This window comes from Talaromyces marneffei, chromosome 1 (assembly GCF_009556855.1).
Source record: "Talaromyces marneffei chromosome 1, complete sequence".
Taxonomy (NCBI): Eukaryota; Fungi; Ascomycota; class Eurotiomycetes; order Eurotiales; family Trichocomaceae; genus Talaromyces; species Talaromyces marneffei.
In genome coordinates, this window is record NC_072348.1 from 4,525,351 (window position 1) to 4,545,299 (window position 19,949).

The 19,949-nt window shown below is 46.2% G+C and overlaps 7 protein-coding genes across 7 annotated transcripts; 4 read left to right on the plus strand and 3 right to left on the minus strand.

The window, feature by feature from the left end:
• Positions 1 to 1,096: 1,096 nt before the first annotated feature.
• On the minus strand, positions 1,097 to 2,899 carry EYB26_001671 (uncharacterized protein; the record flags this gene model as incomplete). The annotated part of the gene is made up of 2 exons (XM_054260980.1): positions 1,097 to 2,745; positions 2,803 to 2,899. 2 exons carry the CDS (start codon positions 2,897 to 2,899, stop codon positions 1,097 to 1,099), a joined length of 1,746 nt encoding a protein of 581 aa, XP_054116955.1.
• A 3,945-nt stretch (positions 2,900 to 6,844) lies between these two features.
• On the plus strand, positions 6,845 to 7,187 carry EYB26_001672 (uncharacterized protein; the record flags this gene model as incomplete). Its single annotated transcript, XM_054260981.1, has 2 exons — positions 6,845 to 7,103; positions 7,180 to 7,187. The coding sequence occupies 2 exons, from the start codon at positions 6,845 to 6,847 to the stop codon at positions 7,185 to 7,187; spliced, it is 267 nt and encodes an 88-aa protein (XP_054116956.1).
• A 3,685-nt stretch (positions 7,188 to 10,872) lies between these two features.
• On the plus strand, positions 10,873 to 12,095 carry EYB26_001673 (uncharacterized protein; the record flags this gene model as incomplete). Its single annotated transcript, XM_054260982.1, has 3 exons — positions 10,873 to 11,138; positions 11,205 to 11,407; positions 11,470 to 12,095. The coding sequence occupies 3 exons, from the start codon at positions 10,873 to 10,875 to the stop codon at positions 12,093 to 12,095; spliced, it is 1,095 nt and encodes a 364-aa protein (XP_054116957.1).
• Positions 12,096 to 12,285: 190 nt separating this feature from the next.
• Positions 12,286 to 14,429, minus strand: EYB26_001674 (uncharacterized protein; the record flags this gene model as incomplete). Its single annotated transcript, XM_054260983.1, has 10 exons — positions 12,286 to 12,330; positions 12,386 to 12,474; positions 12,526 to 12,706; positions 12,759 to 12,896; positions 12,950 to 13,598; positions 13,646 to 14,019; positions 14,077 to 14,170; positions 14,234 to 14,282; positions 14,350 to 14,367; positions 14,420 to 14,429. 10 exons carry the CDS (start codon positions 14,427 to 14,429, stop codon positions 12,286 to 12,288), a joined length of 1,647 nt encoding a protein of 548 aa, XP_054116958.1.
• Positions 14,430 to 14,897: 468 nt separating this feature from the next.
• Positions 14,898 to 15,968, plus strand: EYB26_001675 (uncharacterized protein; the record flags this gene model as incomplete). Its single annotated transcript, XM_054260984.1, has 7 exons — positions 14,898 to 14,907; positions 14,988 to 15,120; positions 15,182 to 15,224; positions 15,286 to 15,362; positions 15,428 to 15,800; positions 15,858 to 15,883; positions 15,938 to 15,968. The coding sequence occupies 7 exons, from the start codon at positions 14,898 to 14,900 to the stop codon at positions 15,966 to 15,968; spliced, it is 693 nt and encodes a 230-aa protein (XP_054116959.1).
• Positions 15,969 to 16,492: 524 nt separating this feature from the next.
• Positions 16,493 to 17,931, minus strand: EYB26_001676 (uncharacterized protein; the record flags this gene model as incomplete). Its single annotated transcript, XM_054260985.1, has 4 exons — positions 16,493 to 17,302; positions 17,363 to 17,597; positions 17,660 to 17,745; positions 17,809 to 17,931. 4 exons carry the CDS (start codon positions 17,929 to 17,931, stop codon positions 16,493 to 16,495), a joined length of 1,254 nt encoding a protein of 417 aa, XP_054116960.1.
• Positions 17,932 to 18,491: 560 nt separating this feature from the next.
• On the plus strand, positions 18,492 to 19,821 carry EYB26_001677 (uncharacterized protein; the record flags this gene model as incomplete). Its single annotated transcript, XM_054260986.1, has 3 exons — positions 18,492 to 18,586; positions 18,641 to 18,794; positions 18,847 to 19,821. 3 exons carry the CDS (start codon positions 18,492 to 18,494, stop codon positions 19,819 to 19,821), a joined length of 1,224 nt encoding a protein of 407 aa, XP_054116961.1.
• Between the last annotated feature and the right edge of the window lie 128 nt (positions 19,822 to 19,949).

Sequence of the window (19,949 nt, forward strand, 5' to 3'; positions counted from 1 at the left end):
AGCAAGTAAACAAGACCACGGGAGTACCCGACCGTTCTAAGTTTCAGATTATGTTTACTACTACGTACGGACGTATGTTTAGGCCTTCAGCGATGTTCAGATGATCGATTTAGAATTTTTGTACCCTAGTCCACTACACTACGGCATGTACGGATGTACATGTAAGTTACTACAGTACATGATGGGTAGGGGACCTGCCTGTATAGGTTAAGGCTGCTTATTCTAGATTTCTGCTCGATGTATGCGTACCTGCTACCTCCAGCCCCGGAGTACGTAGTCTAAGAATACGAGGGGGTCGGTATAATACTGGAGAGGGATATAGACAAGGTACGGTGAGAAACATCCACCTGATTGAGAGATATTTGCTGCGTCTGGGGGCTACACCATTATGCTCCTCTACTACTACTGTAGTATGTCTAAATTTGTCTACGGGAAGGGCCGCCAGCCCTATTTCTGGCGTCGTAGAGCAACTCCGCGATAAGCGCAAGGTACTGGTTTAGTGACTTTGATGACATCCAAGGTACATCACAGTTGACAGGTCCACGGATACAGACAGACTCAAAAAAAGAAACAAGGCTCAACTACGAATCTAGACCTGCACGGATCTTCTTATTACAACTACACCAAACTCAATCAATGTACTATTAAATATCACTTTTATTTTCTTTGCCGTTAAACATCCCCTATGATAAAAGTGGATAACACAAAACAAATACATAGGTGGTATCAAAACAAGTAGCAAAAAAAAGCCCGAACAATCCCAGTAGAAAGATGTGTAAAAACAATACATGTGCTTGTCATAATCGATCGAACAGTGTCCATGTCGTGAATTACCATTATCGATATTGTCGTACCCATAATAATCAATGTCTAGCCGCCAAATGAGTAAACGAGTAAACAAGGCTTGGCTGTGCTTTTCTTCTGGAAAGTAGGCGATGGAAAACAAAAAATACAGGTCTTTGACACGATGATAAAATAATGCAAACAGCCGACCCTCGCAATGCATGGGAAAGTGGATGTTGGAAACAAAAACGCCCGTTGTATGCTGCAAATCTCGTACACTCCTGATCGTGATAGATAGGTGGTAAGAGGATGATTACCATCCCTTGACGTGGTATTCCCATGGACCATAGTCGTTGTGGTTATTCCATGAGCTGTTCTTTGATGTATCTTTGGCACTGCCGTCGGTTGTACCTCGCTGACCTCCTGGAACTGCTGCGCCCTTCGGTCCCGGGTATTCCTTGAGGTTGGCCATGTCATGCGTAGTGTGACGACGCTTGAATACTGCCGTTGCCGTCGTGTTCTTTTGCTGTCGCTCCCACAGTAGATGTCGGCGAAGAGATTCGGTCAACTCGGTCGCCAACATGTTTCGTCGCGTAGTTCGTGGTGAATGCGCCCCTGATCCCTGCGCAGTAGACTTAACGATAATCGGCTTCGACCGTGGCACATCGCGACCCTTCATAGTCAAATTCTCGTCGTCATCTGGGGATGCGCCCGTCGAAGGTCCGTTAGGGGGTGTGACTCGTGAGCGCTGCAATGCCGGTGTCGACCGTGTCGGCATACCCATCTTCGCTGGCTGATGCATCATCATAGTCAAAAGAGACGGCCGTGATACCAAATTTGGTCGCGAATCAACACGTTGGAATAATTCCTTGTCGTCAACACTTGACTGCCCACTTTCAGTCACCGAATCTTCCCAATCTTCTTCGTCTTCATCTTCGATCGCGCTTTCGGAAGGCTCCGCGTCAGAATCATCGGTTTCGATCGCGTCTTCGTCTTCGTAAACGCGCTCTTCAATAGGCTTAATCGTAGACTCGACGTCATGGCGGAACGAAGTCTTCTTCTCGGGGCTAACGGTCTTCGCTCCATTCATCATTGCATCGGATGTAGGATGGCGACTAAGTTCTTCAGAAAGAGAGCTGCGGTGAGGGTTGATCGTATGATTAGGTCCCATACGCTCCTCAAACGAGCTCTCGTCGTCGCCAGAAGATCCTCCTAGGGTGAACATTCCACCTTTACGCTTGCTAGGCGGGAGCTTTTGCTGGAACTGCATTTTAGCTGAGGCGTTTTGTTCGCTGGCAAGTCGCGTGCTCGATCGGTAAGACGACGAAATCTGAGAAGGAGAAAAGCCACGGACGATACTGGGCGTCTTGGTAAGAATAGGCTTGGCGGGGAGAACACCCGATGAGGAGGCACTGGTGTCGGAACCTTCGGTAGTTACACAGTCGCTATCATTGTTCTCAGGAGCAGTAGCAGTGGAACATGACTCGGCGGACTGGAGTGTGGGAGAACGTTGTATGGGCTCTTCGGTAGTTCTCTCAGGTTCTTGAGGAGTAGCGGCAGGAGGCGAGGCTGCACGAGGAGTTACATCGACAACGGCACTGGGTGGGAATGGTTCCAAAGCCTTTCGCTCTTTGATATTTAGAACCATTCGCTCGAGATCTGAAGAGGTAATGTGTTTTTCCTTGGCGAGCATCAAAGCATCATCGCCGACCACGGTTGGCTTTACCTCGATTGGGCCGGGCTTGATGTGGGATTCGATGCTGTCTTCGTCGACAGACGCAACAGACTCGACACTTGCCGACAAGGGAGGCATTTCTGAAGACTCGGCGCGTAGTAGAGGGATCGCAGAGGTGTCGGATTCGCTCACGGGAGCGACACAAAAGGTTTCACGCGTCCATAGACGCCAGGTAAGGTTTTCTAACCGTCTGCCTTCTTCCATATAATCCGCACATTTCGAGAAGACTGTTGGTTCGTTAGTATTTCCTCAAACATTCGCAGGTACTGACGACTTAGACTTACCAAGCCACATGCCGTGAAGACTTTGGGTATTGGCCGTGTCGACCTGTTGGATTTTGGCCGCATCCACCGTCAGGACGGGCGTAGATAATTTCGGCATGTTCGCGGCGACACGGTTGAATCTATCTGGAAAACTAGACATGAAGTTTGGGGTCGCCGTGGTCCCCAAGCGTGTTCGAACGGCGTGTGAAAAGTGTGCGAACTGGACACTTTTCGTGGTAAAATGGGTTGATTCAAATGATCCAAGCTGGTCCTGACCGTTCCTTCGCTTCACTGAGTAATACGTCGGTGAATTGACTGAGTCGGCTGATTTAGCGGTGGCCCGAGTGTGAGGCGGTCGATACGGTATGTGAGATGGTTCCCAGCCGGAAGGAAAAGCCGTTGGCGAGCTCGTTTCTTTTTCTCCTGTTGGTTGCTCTTTCTGTAGCAGAAGCTGAGGCAGAAGAGACAACAGAGCAAAAGATCGACGAGAGGAGTCGATCTGGTATGTGAGATTGTGGACGGGGAATGGGGGAGGGGGGATGCGGAAGTGGAAGGTGGAAGAAAGTACGGGGATAGAGGAGAGGAAGAAAGAGCGAGACGGGAGATGATAACTAGTAACTCGTAATCAACCGTAACAGTGGCACTCTTACTGGTACATAGTGAGCACCGTACCGAAGAAGGATTATTACAATCAAATGGTCAAACTGGAGACATTGTGGCACACACTAAGGGTGACTAACTGTACCGAGGGAACGGAGAACGCGAAAAACGAAGAAAGCGTGTGAACAAGAAAAGGAGACGGTGGAGCCACATGGACGCTTCTGGCCGGTTCGTAATTTACATACACACGGCTGTATGTTTTCAGCAGGTGTACGTGACCGGCCCATACGTGTACCGTATTGTTTTATTACCCTTTACTCGTTGGCTGAGGCTTGCTACAGAGTATTCTCGCTTTCTATGGCGCTTCCTGATTCCTCAGAGTGGTTACTGCATATGGATATCTCCCGAGATGACAGAAAAAGAAATGTGCTTGGCTGTCAGACTGTCAGTGTCATTCACGTCACGAACATCCAAAGAGCGCTGATAGTTCGTGGGGGAACAAAACTGTGTTCGGTCCCGTGACCGATGCAAATTCCTACTAGTCCCAAGCAGGACATCCGCTGGAGTCTTCCGTGGCTTTCCCGGCCGTCTCAGTGGTCAGTCTGCGTTGCCTCGCCACCGGTGAGCCCATTTCTTTTAGCCTGTTTGACTGTTTGCTTTTAGGCACAATCGCGAGTCACGAGATTGACAGAAAAAGTACGGAGACCCCGTACTCTTTTGCTATACGTACGTTAATAACTCTTAGTAGTGTTATGCTTTATTCCCGGACGTCGTCGGCGAGAGTTTTGCCGCGTTTTTCCAGCCTGAGTGACCAGAAGAAAATCGCCACTCTGGAGCTGTGGTGGATGTTGTCATGCCATTGAATATGCGGAGATGGCCGTACTGGGTAATAGCCGTCAATCCCCCGGTCAGTATCTCGGAAACCTGGAGTGGTGATTCCAGAGAAGCGAGCAGAGCAAGCTCAGAGTTTGGATGTTTTCGCTCAGAAAGAAGTCAAATGAATCCTCGAGACCGTGGCTGGCCGGGGAAGGGCGGGATCTCTCCGTATCGAGCCGGCTGAATCCAGCTTGTCGGGACGATCTGTCTACGTTCATTCATACAAAGTACGTATACAATTGAACATTCAACGAGCTCATTCAATAACCATCACGATCATATTCATCACCACAATCGACCAAACCTGTAATCCATTGCATCAATGACAGACCACATGATCAAGGGACATCAGCCTTGACAAGGCTTACTCACTCTCTCAATCGAAAGTGAATCAAAAGAAAATCCGTCGGCGGCGCTAATCGCTTCCCCGATTGACTAGTGTCCACTAACATAGTCTACCTCTGCTATCTATCTATCGAGTCAAAGAATGGGGCGTTTATTAGTACAGTACCCTAAATTTGCACAGTTTATATTAGGCTTTCCATGGATCCCTCGGCATGTATGCGAATACAAACAAGCCGGAAGATGAATCGGCAGTTGATACTTACTTCTACATAGTAGGAGACTATACCTATTTGGATAGTTTTTGACCGTAAATCGTGTGCCGTGATTGGTGCATTTATTCTACTTGCGGCCATTGCATACTCTTTTCGAATGCTTAATTGATGGGTATATCAGCCTTACAATGCAAGTCATGGAGGTATTTGATTTTTCCACAATTGTGACTTTGTTATTCCATCCTGACTGTTCCCGGTTGATTATTACGGCCTCCAGTTGAATGCGGAGCCCAGAATGCCCGTTTCGTACCGAAGAGGAAATCAAACGTCCTATTTCCCGATTCGGCAACGAGGGATGCAATGCGGGGAACCCAGCTGACTTGAAGAGACTGCTTGCACAATGCAGAGAATACGAGTCAAGCGAATCAAGCAACCGCTAACTTATACAATTTACCGTACACAAGTAGATAGATAGTTAATCGCATGATCTCGAAAATGATAGAAAATATTGCTCGAGATGTTCTGAGAGAAAACGACGTGGTCCAATCTAGGCGTCAACACAAAATCAAGTGCCCGTGTCAAGAGATACAGGCGATATGTACGAGCTCTCCTGGTCGCAGCACAGACCTGATTTTTGTATGCGTATCGCTAAAAATAAGATCATGCAATGTACTCCGTGTGATAGAACTCCGTACTCTGTAATAGGTGGTAGGCAGGCAGGCAGCAAAGTGTCAGATTTAAGCTGCAGCTAATCACAACCCATCACTGCAGCGATCGACGTCTGGATACCTAGCCGTTGGCGTTCAGGCGTTGATGGCTTAGTTGAGCATTGATCCCAAACATTAGTTATTGAATGGGCGGCGAATAAGGCTGAGTACAAAGGCTACTACTACGTATGGCCATGATTCATGTTTCTCGTTTGGTAACAATATAAAGTAACATTCTATGCAGGTATGATTACAATAGTAAATATGAGCGAGATATAGCTTCCATCGGCAGAGCACATGGCATGGATGTCGATGAACAACGCATCGATTTGATCCCATGGTCACTCAAGCCGTACGGGTACGTACACAACCGGGGGTTTGGCCGAGGTACAACCAGTAATTGGATTTACGTACTAAATCAACATCAACTCACACCGAAGTTATACCCTTTGTAACTACGTACACTAGTATATCGGGTAGATGGAATATCATCGCATCAGATCAGATATGGACACTTGCCCCTCGTGACGGCTGTCAAATGTCGAACCATAGATACGTGGCAGTCTGTGGGACGATTGTTTTGCATATCCTTACGGCATAGTGTGCTTTGTGGCGAGATCACGGGTTTTTTATTGTATGCATTGTTTTCGGTGTGGTGTGGTCCGTTCTGCAGGAGATTGGACTTGCTTAGCCTCATGTTTACTATTTTTGAGACAAACGGATGGAAATATGAAAAGTGGCGATGCTTGTGGAGTACCGCAGGACGTAGTACGGTAATACTATCTATCATATGAACCAGGAGTTCTACATATGTAGTCATGTTGTGGCGATTCATGCTCTGTGTGTGTCTAGATAGATATATAGATCCACAGCGGGAAGACATAGGTACGTTCTCTCGTAGTAGAAGCAATCGTATTGGATGATAGACAGCTTAAAGGGCCGAACATATCGGACAGCAGGCTCAGCAGCAGATACGTTCATGTCCAATACATGGATGGATCGAGCGCATTCGCCATTTTGATGGTTTACTCTCCGACCGAAGCAAATTGTTGACTCCGTACGACTAACCATGTCGGCGTCAGATCATATGACCTTGCCGATTTGCCCTAGGAACTCTGTGATCCGGGGCAAGGTCGCTAGCTCAGCCATCTTGTATACCGCCCTTTCTATCACGGAGGATGCTCGAGAATTGGGGGATTGGCATGACAAATGGAGTTACACAATCACCGGAACTGAAGATGAAGTCACGAATCGATGATTTGTGGTGGTGTTCGGAATGTTGCCTGAGGCAGACACACAAAGGTCTAGCCCTAACTCACCAAAATGGAAACCCCGTCTGTCAAGAGCCAACAGCCGCGAGTAACAACCAAGAATGAATCATGGCCAGCGGCTTACATTCAATGGATTATATTATTCATGTGCACGTCCTCCAGATGTGAAAACTCCCTTGAGGGAACAGCACAGGCTCAGGAATGGATTATCAAGAAAGGACCGTTGAAAAACTCGACCGGTCACATTCCGACCGAAACAGTATTCCCCTGGAAAGGTTGGCCGATGACATCCAGCCCAAGGAGACAGACAGGTACGTACTTCATTCGTATGGTAGTTTTAAAAGAATTCAAGTGAATGAGTACATTTATTTTTGGTAACTGCTATAGGAGTCTAGACTGCTTGTCGTCCACAATCACGCTAGGCGCAATGTAAATAATCCCATTCTTTGTTTACCATGGGCGCTCTCCCGAATTCGGGCTTGAGCAGACAAACTGAAATAAAGAAGAAAGTCTTTGTTCGATTATTTCCTATATTGTGATATTGAATTTTCGCCATTTATGAGAAGTTTGAGAGGGTCGGATGATACAACAGACAAAGGGTTAGTAAGAGTCGGAGTCTGATTTGAATGACTTCTTGAGTGTTGACCTGTACTGATGAGATATATCAACAATGACATGCCCCAAAACTTCAAGACTACCCAAGTCTTTGTTTCAGCGCCCTGTACGATGAAATACAATACGTACACAATACCAAGTAATCAAAAAAATACCTCCAAGAAACCCAGGATTCAAAAATAAAAATAAACAAGGCAAACTTCAAAGTAAGGTGGCAGAATAAGATATGTTGTGTATAATCATATCAAGGCAAAGGGGGTATTCCGGGCCCCGGATAATGGGGTTCTGTTGGACGAATGCAAGGGGCCATGGCGGAAGCCGGGGGAGATGTTCCGCGGATAACTTTGATGTTTGGGGCATGTTGTGTGTAGATCTTGAATTTGAGGATTGATGCCTTGACTTTTGGCTCAGGAGTTTAGTTAAGTTCGGTGTTTGGATAGGGAGGCGAGTTATGTGGGAAGGGAACGGTGCGCCAGGTTGCTTCAAGTTATGTTCCAAGGTAACCTTGTGATGACAACAATATCGACATTTCTTTGAAGTGTTCAGTGAAATGGAAAGTTCCTACTTAAGGAGTCTAGCTAGGTAGCAAGGGAGTATGTATATAGCTTAGGTATGTATATGCACATCATAGGGACTACCGATATCAATGTTCGCTCTGGAAATAGGACTCAATACCAGCCACTACATACATAGTATATGTTTATACTTAGGGCTGCAGATTCTGGTCAGGTTCAGTCTACCGGTTCGGTAGTCAGCTTCCTCGCATCGGTTTCCTATGCCCATAGAACGGGAATTAAGGTATTCGAAAAGATCAAGACAGACATGTTTACAACCGTACCCCTAGACTCAATGGATCGATCCATCTCTACCCAGGGTACCTGAGTGTACAGACTTCATGCATGACGGGAGCGAGGTCCACTATATATATGTACCTGCGTGGTGAGTATGATACATAGCTAGACATAGCTATCATAGCTGTAGCTATACGTACGACAATCGCAAACTCGACGCATTCATTGACTCTCATTTAACTACTCCGTATAGATGCTGGTAACCCCTGACATTCGTCTGCAGTTGCGATCGCCAAATGTGAGGTTGGGGCTGTAACCTAACTCCGTTGGCCCTGTCTACGTATTGACTCGCGACTCGTCGCATCATAGCCAATTAATCTATTCTCGATGAAAATATATGTGATTACTCAGTTTACTAGCATGTAGTTAGTTAGTTACATACACAGTACTCTGATATCGAATCTAACCATAGATGATCAACAGTGTATGCCTAATTAAGTACGATCAGACCAACGCGACGTACAGACATCTATTCTGTCCGATTGGCGATTCGGCTATGCAACGATTGTGTCTAAGACATAAGCTCTAGGCTGCCGGCCAGGCACGAAAATCAAGTGATGCTGTTCCGGAGATATTGAATCTATTGAAATCGGAACCTAGCTTCAATGCTGGCTACAGCTTGCCTCGGCTAGCTGTGTAACATGTGCACATGAATATAATATTGAACTGAATCGCAAAGATCGTGAAATTCGTGATTGTGATACCGACTGCGCAAGCAAATAACAGATCATGTGATGATACAAACCCTTTTCTTGTGATTGTATTTGCGCCGATCGATTTGTATCTGGACTGTTTTGATTTCCGAAATTGACGATACAAGGCATGATACCGATCCTACAACTACTATTACTGTAGTAGGTTAGTTAGTTAGTTAGCAGTAATAAATGGCATCCATACCTGCCAGCTCTACCGTACTATGAGTATATTCTATAGCGCTTTGCTCGGCTATCATATTAGCGAGGATATTAGCCTTTCCGTTCGGTACAGCCATCATCCATGTTTTAGCTGCGCCTACCGTAGCTCACAGCTACATCTGCTAGTCTTACTGGCGGGTGAGCATAGCCAGATCCCGGATGAACCATGCTCAACTACACGAGATTGCTTTTTCGACTTCTAGATCGACTTGTCTTTACAATTTTGTACATCAAGTGACTTGTACACCGGGATGTCCACTGTAGTGATGATATCCTGGCGCATTGTGGCTATTTTTGAATGCCGCCAGAAACCTAGATAAAACTCCGATCATTTTGTGTGGTCCATGAAGGATTCGACGAGGGTACGACGAAGGATCTGGTGATCGCAATACATAGATAGTATGGTCTATGCAGTAGTTAGCATAAATCACTCTCTACGTGCGGAGTAGTATGTTCTGTATTCTAGGTATGGGGGTTCTCAAGTATTGGTCCATGGTTGGTCCGGGGTCAAAAAACTGCCATAAATGCAATCGAACAGTTGACGCTGGGTTGATTCAATCTAGAATTCTTTTCGCGAACCTGAAAAACTGCTTCATTCTCAATCTTCGGCTACAGGCTTTACTCCGTACAAGTTCTCGCGCTCTAATCGTACCCTGGAACGAGTGTTGAAACTCCATGAAACTTCTGAGTCCGGAGCCATCGTGATCCACGAATTGCGGAGGCTGGGGGCGGGCGAACTAAGCCTAAGATGGGCTAAGCACATGGCACAACCACAATCATAATTTTCAAGCTCTTCTACGGAGTATAGGCTGTGGACATCTCCATCGCATCTGTTCTAGAATTACTCTGTAGTATTATTCAATTTCATTGTGATATGTTACGTTGCTTGCCTTGTTCTTGTATGTTTACCACTACGTACGTTGGTTATAGCAATACCCAAGACAATTTCAATTCAATCCGAGACTGTATCACGCCTACCGGTACCTAGCCAGCGGACACACACCGCAATCTCCATCAGGATGAATAAATATCATTATCATTCCGGAATGATGTTCGGCTAGCGGGTCGGCAGGAAAAAACTTAAATTGATTAAATGTTCACCGTCTGGCGGCTAGTATTCCAGGTTGCAGTCGGTGTCTTTTTTGATGAGCGCTCTAATCATGGGGCTGCGATGTTACATTCGCCGTGGCGGGCGGTGCCGATGGGAGGGAGATAAGCCGGCATCAGATCAGGCACTGGGGTTGGAGATAGGTAGCCGCCGCCCGTACGATGATGATGATGATGATAAGAGGGATGATATAGATGTCCTAGGAATCTACGCACTAAATGAGGGGTGTGGTCGATTGTTGCTGAGTGCAGTTAGGTACCGGTACCCAAATAGGAAGCTAGGATATAATTATCCTCACGTGCGATGGTAAACCCTATCTTGATGCACTCGCTATATAGTTACCATTTGGACTTGACGACACCAGAACTCCATACGTTCATAGAATACTGTTTGTAGACTCAAATGCGACAACCATATTGTTATACATGTTAGTGCCAGGACATCCACGCTAGAGCCTGGGCAGAAAATTATTCCGTCTGCCTAGAGCGACACCTCCATAATGCTTCACTAGAGACCCCTGTGTACATTGAATCCTCGCAACGTTAGAACGAGAGAAGAAAATAATAAAAAAACCACATAGAAACCTGCGATAATGCCGTCAACAACTAAAAACCCACGCACCATCGCGGCAGAGTACATATCCCAACGACACTTTCACAGACGCTTTATCCTGGCTCGAACGGCCACCCATGGCGAGCTCCCAGTTACATATGCAGATATCGGAGCTCGTCCAGACAGCACAGCCGAAAATGTACCTACTTTCTTGTTCATGCCAGGCATGTTCGGCTCGCGATATATAGGCGTGTACATACATGCGATCGCAAAGAAATTAGGTGTGCGAGTGTTGAGCGTTGATCGGTAAGTTTATGTATCACCCCTCCTGCTTGATAGGGCCGAAAGACTAACATTGAATATATGATACAGCCCCGGAATGGGCGGCTCTGCATCTGTTCCACCCGAGTCGCGAGTCGAAATCTGGCTTGAGCTGGTGCCGCTTCTCTTGAAGCATCTGTCCATAGACCATGTGTCTCTCGTATCGCACAGCGCGGGTATCATCTACTTGCTGAATACATTGACTACTCATCGGGATCTTCTTGATCCGGAACATCCTTACGTCGCATGTCTAGGTGCGTACAACTTTTTTCAAAGTCTACCTTTCGAAAAATACAAGCTGATGAATGAGAATTAGCACCCTGGGTTGACCCAGCACACTCCCACATGACAGCTTGGCAACTCGCCCGTTACATCCCCACAAAAGCATTTTCCATCTGGAACCAAATCCCTCAATTCTTCATGACTAGCCCGCTCATATCATCCAGCGGAGCAGTTATAACCAGTATGAAGGACAAACTACCCGGTGGAGACGCCGTCACAATGTCCGAACGGAAAAGACGGCTTATAGAGCAGGAATACGGCTTGGAAAAAGACGTGCAGATCGAATTGGAGAAGCTGACGGCTAATTTTATATTCAAGGAGAGTACTCTCGGCGCTAACGAGGAGGCGTTGCAGTGTCTAAGGAAGGGAGCGCCGTGGCTTGAGTGTGATGATTATACAAAGTTTGCGAACAAATTCGCTGAGAGCGAGAGAAGAAGAAGAGGAGGAGGCAGTACAGCCAAGATAAGAATGAGAGCGTATTTTGCGGAAAGTGATGTGATGATTGGAAAGACAGGGCAGAAATATTTCGAGAACTGCTTCAAGGGGTTCGAAGATGTGCTGGATTTTGATAGCAATACGGTTTTGGAGGAGAATCACGATAGCGTGGCTTTTTCTCCGGTGGTCTTGGGAAAGATCTTTAAAGAGCGGAGCCAGTATTGAAAGAACGAAGGACGGTATGATGATGTTGAATATGTGAATATGTGACGGTTGTTGCGAATTTATACCCATTACAGTGCTACATTCATGTTGTATATACTAAGATCAAAGTGGTACATCTCCCAAAGTAATAGTATCTTCTCCAACAAACTAAACTTTTGATTTATTGGTGTACATTGGGAACATCAATTATTTAAAACTCACTCTGGTCGTCGCCGGAGATGATGACATTATTGATCTGGAGGTTTTGTTAGTGCTTGCCATCATGTAACGCAGTCCAAATATGAGCTTACCTTCAAGACCATTCGGCATAATTGCGTGGCAAGGAGGAGTTGTTGGCGTTTTCCAATGAGAGGGTCAATGACAAAGTGTTCTCTCATATCTGTAATACGTTAGAATACTGTGACTCCATAATAGGAAAGAATGGACGAACCATTGTTGCCGGTGAACATGCAGTCGACACCCAGTCGGGTGTTCTTCTCCTTGACCTGTCGTGATTTGATAGATGCAAGAGTTTCAATAGGGTTCAAGCCAGAGTTCTCGGCCAATGTCAGTGGCACAGCATCAAGAGCATCGGCAAATGCTCGCATGGCGTATTGTTCAATGCCAGGGCTCTGTGAAATTCGTTAGTTTATACATTTAATCATATTGAATAGGACAACAAACCTTGATAGCGGCGTCCTCGACTGCAATGGAGCATGCAATCTCGGCAGCACCACCACCGTACACAACGCGGTTGTCTCGGACCAAGTTGCGCACAACGCACAGAGCGTCATGTAGCGATCGCTTGGCTTCGTCGATGATCTGTCGATCCGTCAGAATGTGTACAAATTATATATACAATGGATAGAGTATACCATCTTGTTACTACCCCGTACAAACACCGTCACAGCCCGGCTGTTCGCACACTCTTCGATAACAAGCATCTTCTCACGTGTTGTGCCAAAGGTCAACTCCTTAACCAAACCAGCAGTGCCGAGCTTCTCAGCAGTGAGGTCTTCGAATCGAGGAACAATACGTCCATTGGTCGCAATAGCAATCAATTCAATCTCAGGACCTCCAACCCATCTAACCGCGGGCAATTTGTTCTGTAAAAGCAAGTGATTGGCCTCATCGTCGAAACCCCACTGGCAGATAACGAGATTGGCACCAGAGTCTTTCAATTGTTGAATCATCTCTGTGAATTTGTCCTTTTCGTATGCCTGCAGGCGCTTGAATTCTTCCACCGATGTGATATCAAGTTTATGTTTGGTCTTGGGTTTGGGAGGCTCGAACGGGCAGGTCAGAATGGCCAATTTGGCATCCCGGACCTCCGAGGGCATCTGGGGGTGTGAAAAATCCTTGTCGACAATGACACCCTTGACGAGCAAGGAGTCTTCAAGGGAACCGCCAACTTTGCCATCAACCTTGATAAGCTCGAAATCCACATCTTTCCGCTCGAGATCGGCGACGGAGAGCACGGCATCGACGGCGATTTTAGCGAATTGTTCGTGAGATTTGGAAACACTACAATCGTTAGTATATCGAGGCTAATCAGAATGCACATCACATACATCTTGCTACCCAGACATGTCTTGGCGACCTTCATCAAATTGTCTGTCTTGTCCGTAGAAAAGGTGATCTCATCACTGATCTTGTCGAGTTGTGCAATAGCGATTTCGCAAGCTGCATCGTAGCCGTCGGCGATCCGAATCGGATGGATACCCTTGTCAATCAACTCAGATGCTTGTTCCAAGAGGGCAGCAGCCAACACCACGACACCGGTTGTTCCATCACCGATTTCATCGTCCTGGGATTGCGATAATTCGACAAGAAGTTTAGCGACATTGTTTGAGATTTCCATCTGTCCTAGAATCGTGGCTCCATCGTTCGTGACTGTGATATCCCCATCCGGCGAAATGAGAATCTTATCTAGACCTCGTGGTCCCTAATACCTTGTCAGATTCTATCTCATCCCTCCCCCTTTTTTTTGTAAGTGGCGTACCAACGAAGTCTTGACGATGTTGGCAACAGTCTTTGCCGCAACAATATGTGATTTGACCGCCTCGTTACCGTGTTGTCTCTTCTTTTTTCCTTGGCTATATTATCCGTGAACATTAGGCCTGAGATGCTTTCTAATTCGATTATCCGGGGAAACGTACTCTCGCACAATGATAAAAGGGCGGCCCTGCTCATCCTTGATGACCGAAGCTGTTGCCGTAGTCAGTAAGGATCGGAAACAATGTTATATATCTCGAGATAAGTTGGCGGAGCGTACCCTGCGACAAGTCAAGCTCTGAGAATAGTCAGTCAATAATTTTCCATAATGAGGGGTACTGCGGACATACGCATAGCCATATTGACGGTGGTCTGCGAGGACAGAGTCCTGTACTAAAAGAAAAGAGAGAGAAAAGAGAGATAGGGACAAGATGTTATGTCTCAAAGGAAAGAATCGAATACGGAGATCAAAAGAACTCCTTGATGTTGTTTATCCAACAGTGAGTGCGGCGGTCTCTCTCTCGTTCCCTTTTTTCAACATTACGATTAGTGTCAATCGGGTTTAGTTGGAGAGCTGTTTGCCCAAAAAGGCTTGGTGCCGCCAAGCCCTGGCCCAAAGTGAACTTGTTGCTCCACGCGACTCAGCGCGACAAGATAGAAACAGCAAACTGAACGAAAAGTCGAAGCTCATCACATAAATCCCTTCGTTCGCAGCCGTGTTGATTGCTTCATAATCCCCTGAGATCCGGCTTGCTCCAAGCCACCACCGACATCAAATTGGATCTCCTACGCCGAGTTCAAGACTTGTTTCAGCAGACAGAGTCCACCATGCCCCCTCGTAAGTGGGATTCCCTCTTGTCTTTCGCACTCTACGTTGTCCCCATCTAGAAGTGTTTGGCTGACCTCAATTTATGTCAGACACCGACGAGTCTTCCGACAGCGAGTCGACCGGTGAAGAAATTCCTTTCAAAAAGACCAATAACGCCGCAAATGACAACCGAGATGAGGATGGAAGTGATGAGGAGGGAAGTGACGAAGAAGAAGAGGACGTGTATGTCGGAGTCCTTGTTTCGCATGCAAGTTGTCGGAAGTGTTGGCTGATTGCAGTGCAGTTATGTTGTTGAATCAATTGTCGGCCACGAGTTTCACAAAAATGTCTGTCGAGCGCAACACAACCCCGAAAACCTCCTCCAGCCTACTGACTACGGTTAACTAGGTTCTCATGCTCAATGTAAAATGGAAAGGTTATGATGACCCCTCAGACCAGACACTTGAGCCAGAAGAAGGATTACTGTACGAAGCTTGCCCAAATCGACCTTGTTACTCGGAACCGTGACTGATGTGATATGAATGTGTAGGGAAGGCGCAGAGGATGCAGTCAACGAATACTACTCGAAGATTGGTGGCCGCCCAGAACCACCCGCAGGAAAGCCAGGACGAGGGAAGCGAAAATCTATGACCACAAGTGCGAAGGCCACACCGGAACGAACCACTACAAAGAAACAAAAAGTCACAAAACAAGAAACCAACGGCACAGATTTCTTAGGCGCAGACATCCCCAGAGGCATACCGGACTGGGTTCGAGACAAAGACCATTGGGAAGAGAATGTGATGAAGGTGAAGACAATCGAGGTTGATGGAGTACACGGCTTGGTCGCATACCTGAATTGGACAAACGGCAAGACAACGAAGGTCTCAATTAACTTGTGCTATGAAAAGATACCCCTCATGGTAAGTTGGCTCGTTCCGTGCTTCATGTCCGATGACTAACCCTGAATTTCTTCTTAGATGCTTAAATTTTATGAAGCACATCTGTAAGTTGCCAAAATTGCAATCTTCTGAACGGACTTCAACTGACATTGCCGCAGTGTGTTTAAGGGTAATGGCGCCGAAGAATGAGCCCGAAGTCTTGTGATTCCTTCTTTCCTGGAAGCAGCCCCTCACGACACACAAAGGGTGAAATAACCAATCTTCAACCAAATATACGAGTACAACGACCATTTCCCAAAATATGAATGTGGCGATAAAGCAGCTACTTATCTTATTCAGCATTGCGAATGTGGTTCGTCTGACTTTCTGATATTCAATTCCTTACGATTAGGATTACATATTCAATTATGTTGCGTCGAGGAGTAGGACCTCAGAGTCCAAACGGCGATTTTTTATTTTGGTACAGGGCAATTTTTTGGTGCTGGCTATTGTAATTTTAAGTTCTTTTTTGAATCTTCAATTTTTTTTTCTTTTTTTTTTTAAACTGTCTTTCTTGGCTCTATGATCAGTAGATTGTTTCTTGGAGCGATTTCATGCGCATATCTGAAATGGCTTGATTCTTGTAAAACTAGTCGATATTGATATCAACATTGGATGTGATTAATCTTATCCGAATTTATGTATTGAGACACCACCGGAACAGATACATTCAATTACTCCCCCTGCGCAACTAGCTGTGTCGCCCTGGCACTTTGCTCAAGGAACTGCCATCGCTCATCAAAAATCTCCGAGCCATGTTTCTTCATCACACGTTCCATAGCTCTTCCATCCTGACCCGTCAGCGCTTCATCATCTTCTTCCGTCCATACTCCAGGCATATCTTTTGGTATACCCTTCCCTTTGGTCAGAAGATCTAGTACTTGATCTGCGAGCTCGGCGTTCATAGATGTGCAACTGAGAGCCTGAAGAATGTGGTCCCCATTTCTACCGGAGTCTATACGTTTCTGGATCCAGGCTTCGAGGGCGCGGGCGTCGCCGTTCTCTTCGGTATCTTCGTCGTGAGTCGTCAGAGGCACGAGGGTATCGTCATCATCTATTTGGCTGTCTTCGGGGACTGGGAATTGAGGCGCTGTTTCATATTTCGCTGATTGAGATCCATCTGACGTTTCGAGTTGCGAGTCACTTTCTGCTCTGGCAGGTGAGGGTATCCTTCGTCTCTTCTGGGATGAATGGTCACCCTCAGTATTTGAAACGGCTGAAATCTCTTCGTACGATGGCCGTTTACGTTTATTTGCTGCAGCCGTGTCGTGAGTAGGACGACCATCGCGTTTTATCTTTGAAGAACCTGCATGCGAGTCTGGCTTTGATATGTGAGTTATCGTAGCTCTTGGCTTGGGCACAGTTGACACTTGTTCCGGCGCGGTTGATTCAGCTTCTTGTGCTGGTCCACCTGGACGATGCCCATGGTGTCGAAGTCTCTTCAAATAGCGATCTCGCCAAGATTGAAAGGTATGTCGAGGATTCTAGATTGTCGTTAGGTTATTTGTCCCATATCCCAGTTCACGCGCACTTCATAAACGTACCTGCTCAGCGAGTTGTTGATATATGAGATTGCCGGCAATTTGATCGCCGCGTTTCTCGTATGGTTGCACCCAATCCCAGAGTATCTGATCATCTTGGAGTGTAAATGGTGTCCTGGAACTTCGAGCAGGTATCCCGACTGCCCCAACCGGGCGAGTCCTTTGACCGGCTCTGTGATCTTCTAGATCTTCTAGACGGCCATATCTAACAGACTTCTCGATAAAAGTGTATGAATACCTTGAAACAAGTATTAGACATAATGTTTGATTTGGAACCATAAACAGACGTCTCGAACCTACGAGTTTAGTGGGATCTCTCTTTTTGCATGATCAACAAGCTTGACGTCTGCATCTTTTTCCAAAAGCACAATAGTGCCGCCATTTATCTAACTCATTGTTAGTTCATGGTCTGAACGTAAATAAAAAGCTGGTAGATGATAAGATCTCACTTGGATGAGTTCCTTGAATCTGTTTCGCTGGGGAACATTCGCCGACACCCAAAAGGCGTATCCAGCAAAGAGCGTCCCGATACTACCATCTTGCGGAGGTTTTGTATAAACTACGGTAGCCATTTTCTCAGAGTGTCTGAATTGATACGTAGTAGCGCCTATCGCGATAGCGAGGATGTATGAGTTGACAGAAGAGCCGCTCAATCAAGGCCAAACCAGAGATCATCTGCAATGAAATGTGGATTTCATATGTTCATAACTGAAGTTCTGGTATTGTCCTGTATATAATCGAGGGAAATAGTATAAAGATCAAAGATGCACACAAGAATTCAAGATGTGACTCTCAGTTGACATACATTATCTTGGGGATTGTTCTAGGAAGGAACCAATCAGCGGTGTCGGTCGTCGAAAAAGGAGTACAGATCACGTGATAATATACCAAAAAGAGTTTAGCGGAGCTATGGTTGCTTTTGTGTCCGCCCTTGAAGGCTCGGCGTCGTCAAATGACTCTGAAGCATCCTTTCGTTTTGCTATCTGGAGCTGAATATATATACCAGTTGACAGCTCTTGACATACGCCTTACTTGCACTTGACATCTACTTATGTGGTGTAGATGACAAGTTCTCGGATTCATATATAATGCACCTCGACTAACCTGGTAGACTGACTGAAGTTCCCCAGATATGGGGCTGATCACTCTACGTACCGCAGCACTGAGCGTGCTGGGCCTTTCTGTTCTTGTGTTTATTGCGCTTTTTGGTCGACTGCCAGTGTTTAGGTATGTTACATATCCCTAGTTTAAGAGTCTCAGTCAAGCGCTAATAATGAACAGGAAAACTCCGATCGGCTTCTTACATCGACTCCTTTGGATCTACATTCCGCATGGTCTTGCTCGTCTAGATCTGCTTCTATTAGGCGGTCGATTAGTACCAGGCTGCCAAAGATTTGGCCGGTATATAGCTTATGACAACCATCCGTTGGTCTTGGTGCGTAATTGTCTAAGTAGCTTTTGGTTGTTGGTCCTAATTGTGTTCATAGATATTCTTCGTAGGACTACTAGCAATATCAGAATTGGCGTTTGTGCCGAGAGCATGGCCAAGATTAGGAACAGCTCATCGATTATTTGTTTCGATAGCAGTTACTCTGCCATACGCTTTCCTATATGCATGTGTCACAATCAAATGTTTCATTACACCTGAAAACGTGAAGGACGAGTTGGCCCATTATCCGTACGATAGAGTACTCTTTCACCCGGGAAGAGAATGCTCAACGTGCCATCTTTTGAAGCCAGCACGTAGCAAGCACTGCAGTACTTGCAATGCTTGCGTTTCTCGACATGACCACCACTGCATCTGGTTGACCAATTGCGTGGGTCGCCAGAATTACCGTTACTTTCTGGCGTTGCTTTTATCACTCTCGATAATGCTCACCTATGGCATGTATCTAGGACATATGTTGCTTGAAGAGAACTTGCAAAAGGCGTTCGGAACTGGAGGGGCTCCCTGGGGCAAGTCGATGTCTTGGATGACATGGCTCAACTTCTGGGCTTTGGCGGTGGCTGATGATATTCGAATCGGCATGGTATTTCTGTTGGCGGCTATGACGGCTCCATTAGCATTCGGTTTTTTGGTTTATCACATTTATCTAGTATGGGCAGGTACTACAACAAACGAGACCGCTAAATGGGATGATTGGAAAGAAGATATTGCTTATGGACTTGTTTACAAGGCCAAGAGAAGCCAAGTTTACAAGACACCGAGGCAGCGGGATGAGTCGATTGAGCCGGAAACACGATGGCCTGCGACCACTGACCAAGTACTCATTATAACGAACGAACCTCCGAGGCTAGGCTTTTCGGTTTCTTTGCAATCAAACTCGATTCTGCAGGCAGAGGACGAGCACGCCCCTGTTGACCCGAGGTTTGATCCCGTCGCGAAGCTTCAGTCTCTTGAAAATTTATATGACTTAGGCTTCTGGGGTAATTTACGCGATGCATTGAATTTGGCCGCGTAGCAATTGTCGGATATGAACGAGAATATGAATATGATGGTCCAAGAACATAGCTCTACATAGCATGTCATAGTATTTAGATAGTTAACTAGTTAAGTTAGTTAACTTATCATTGTATGCGATAAGATAAG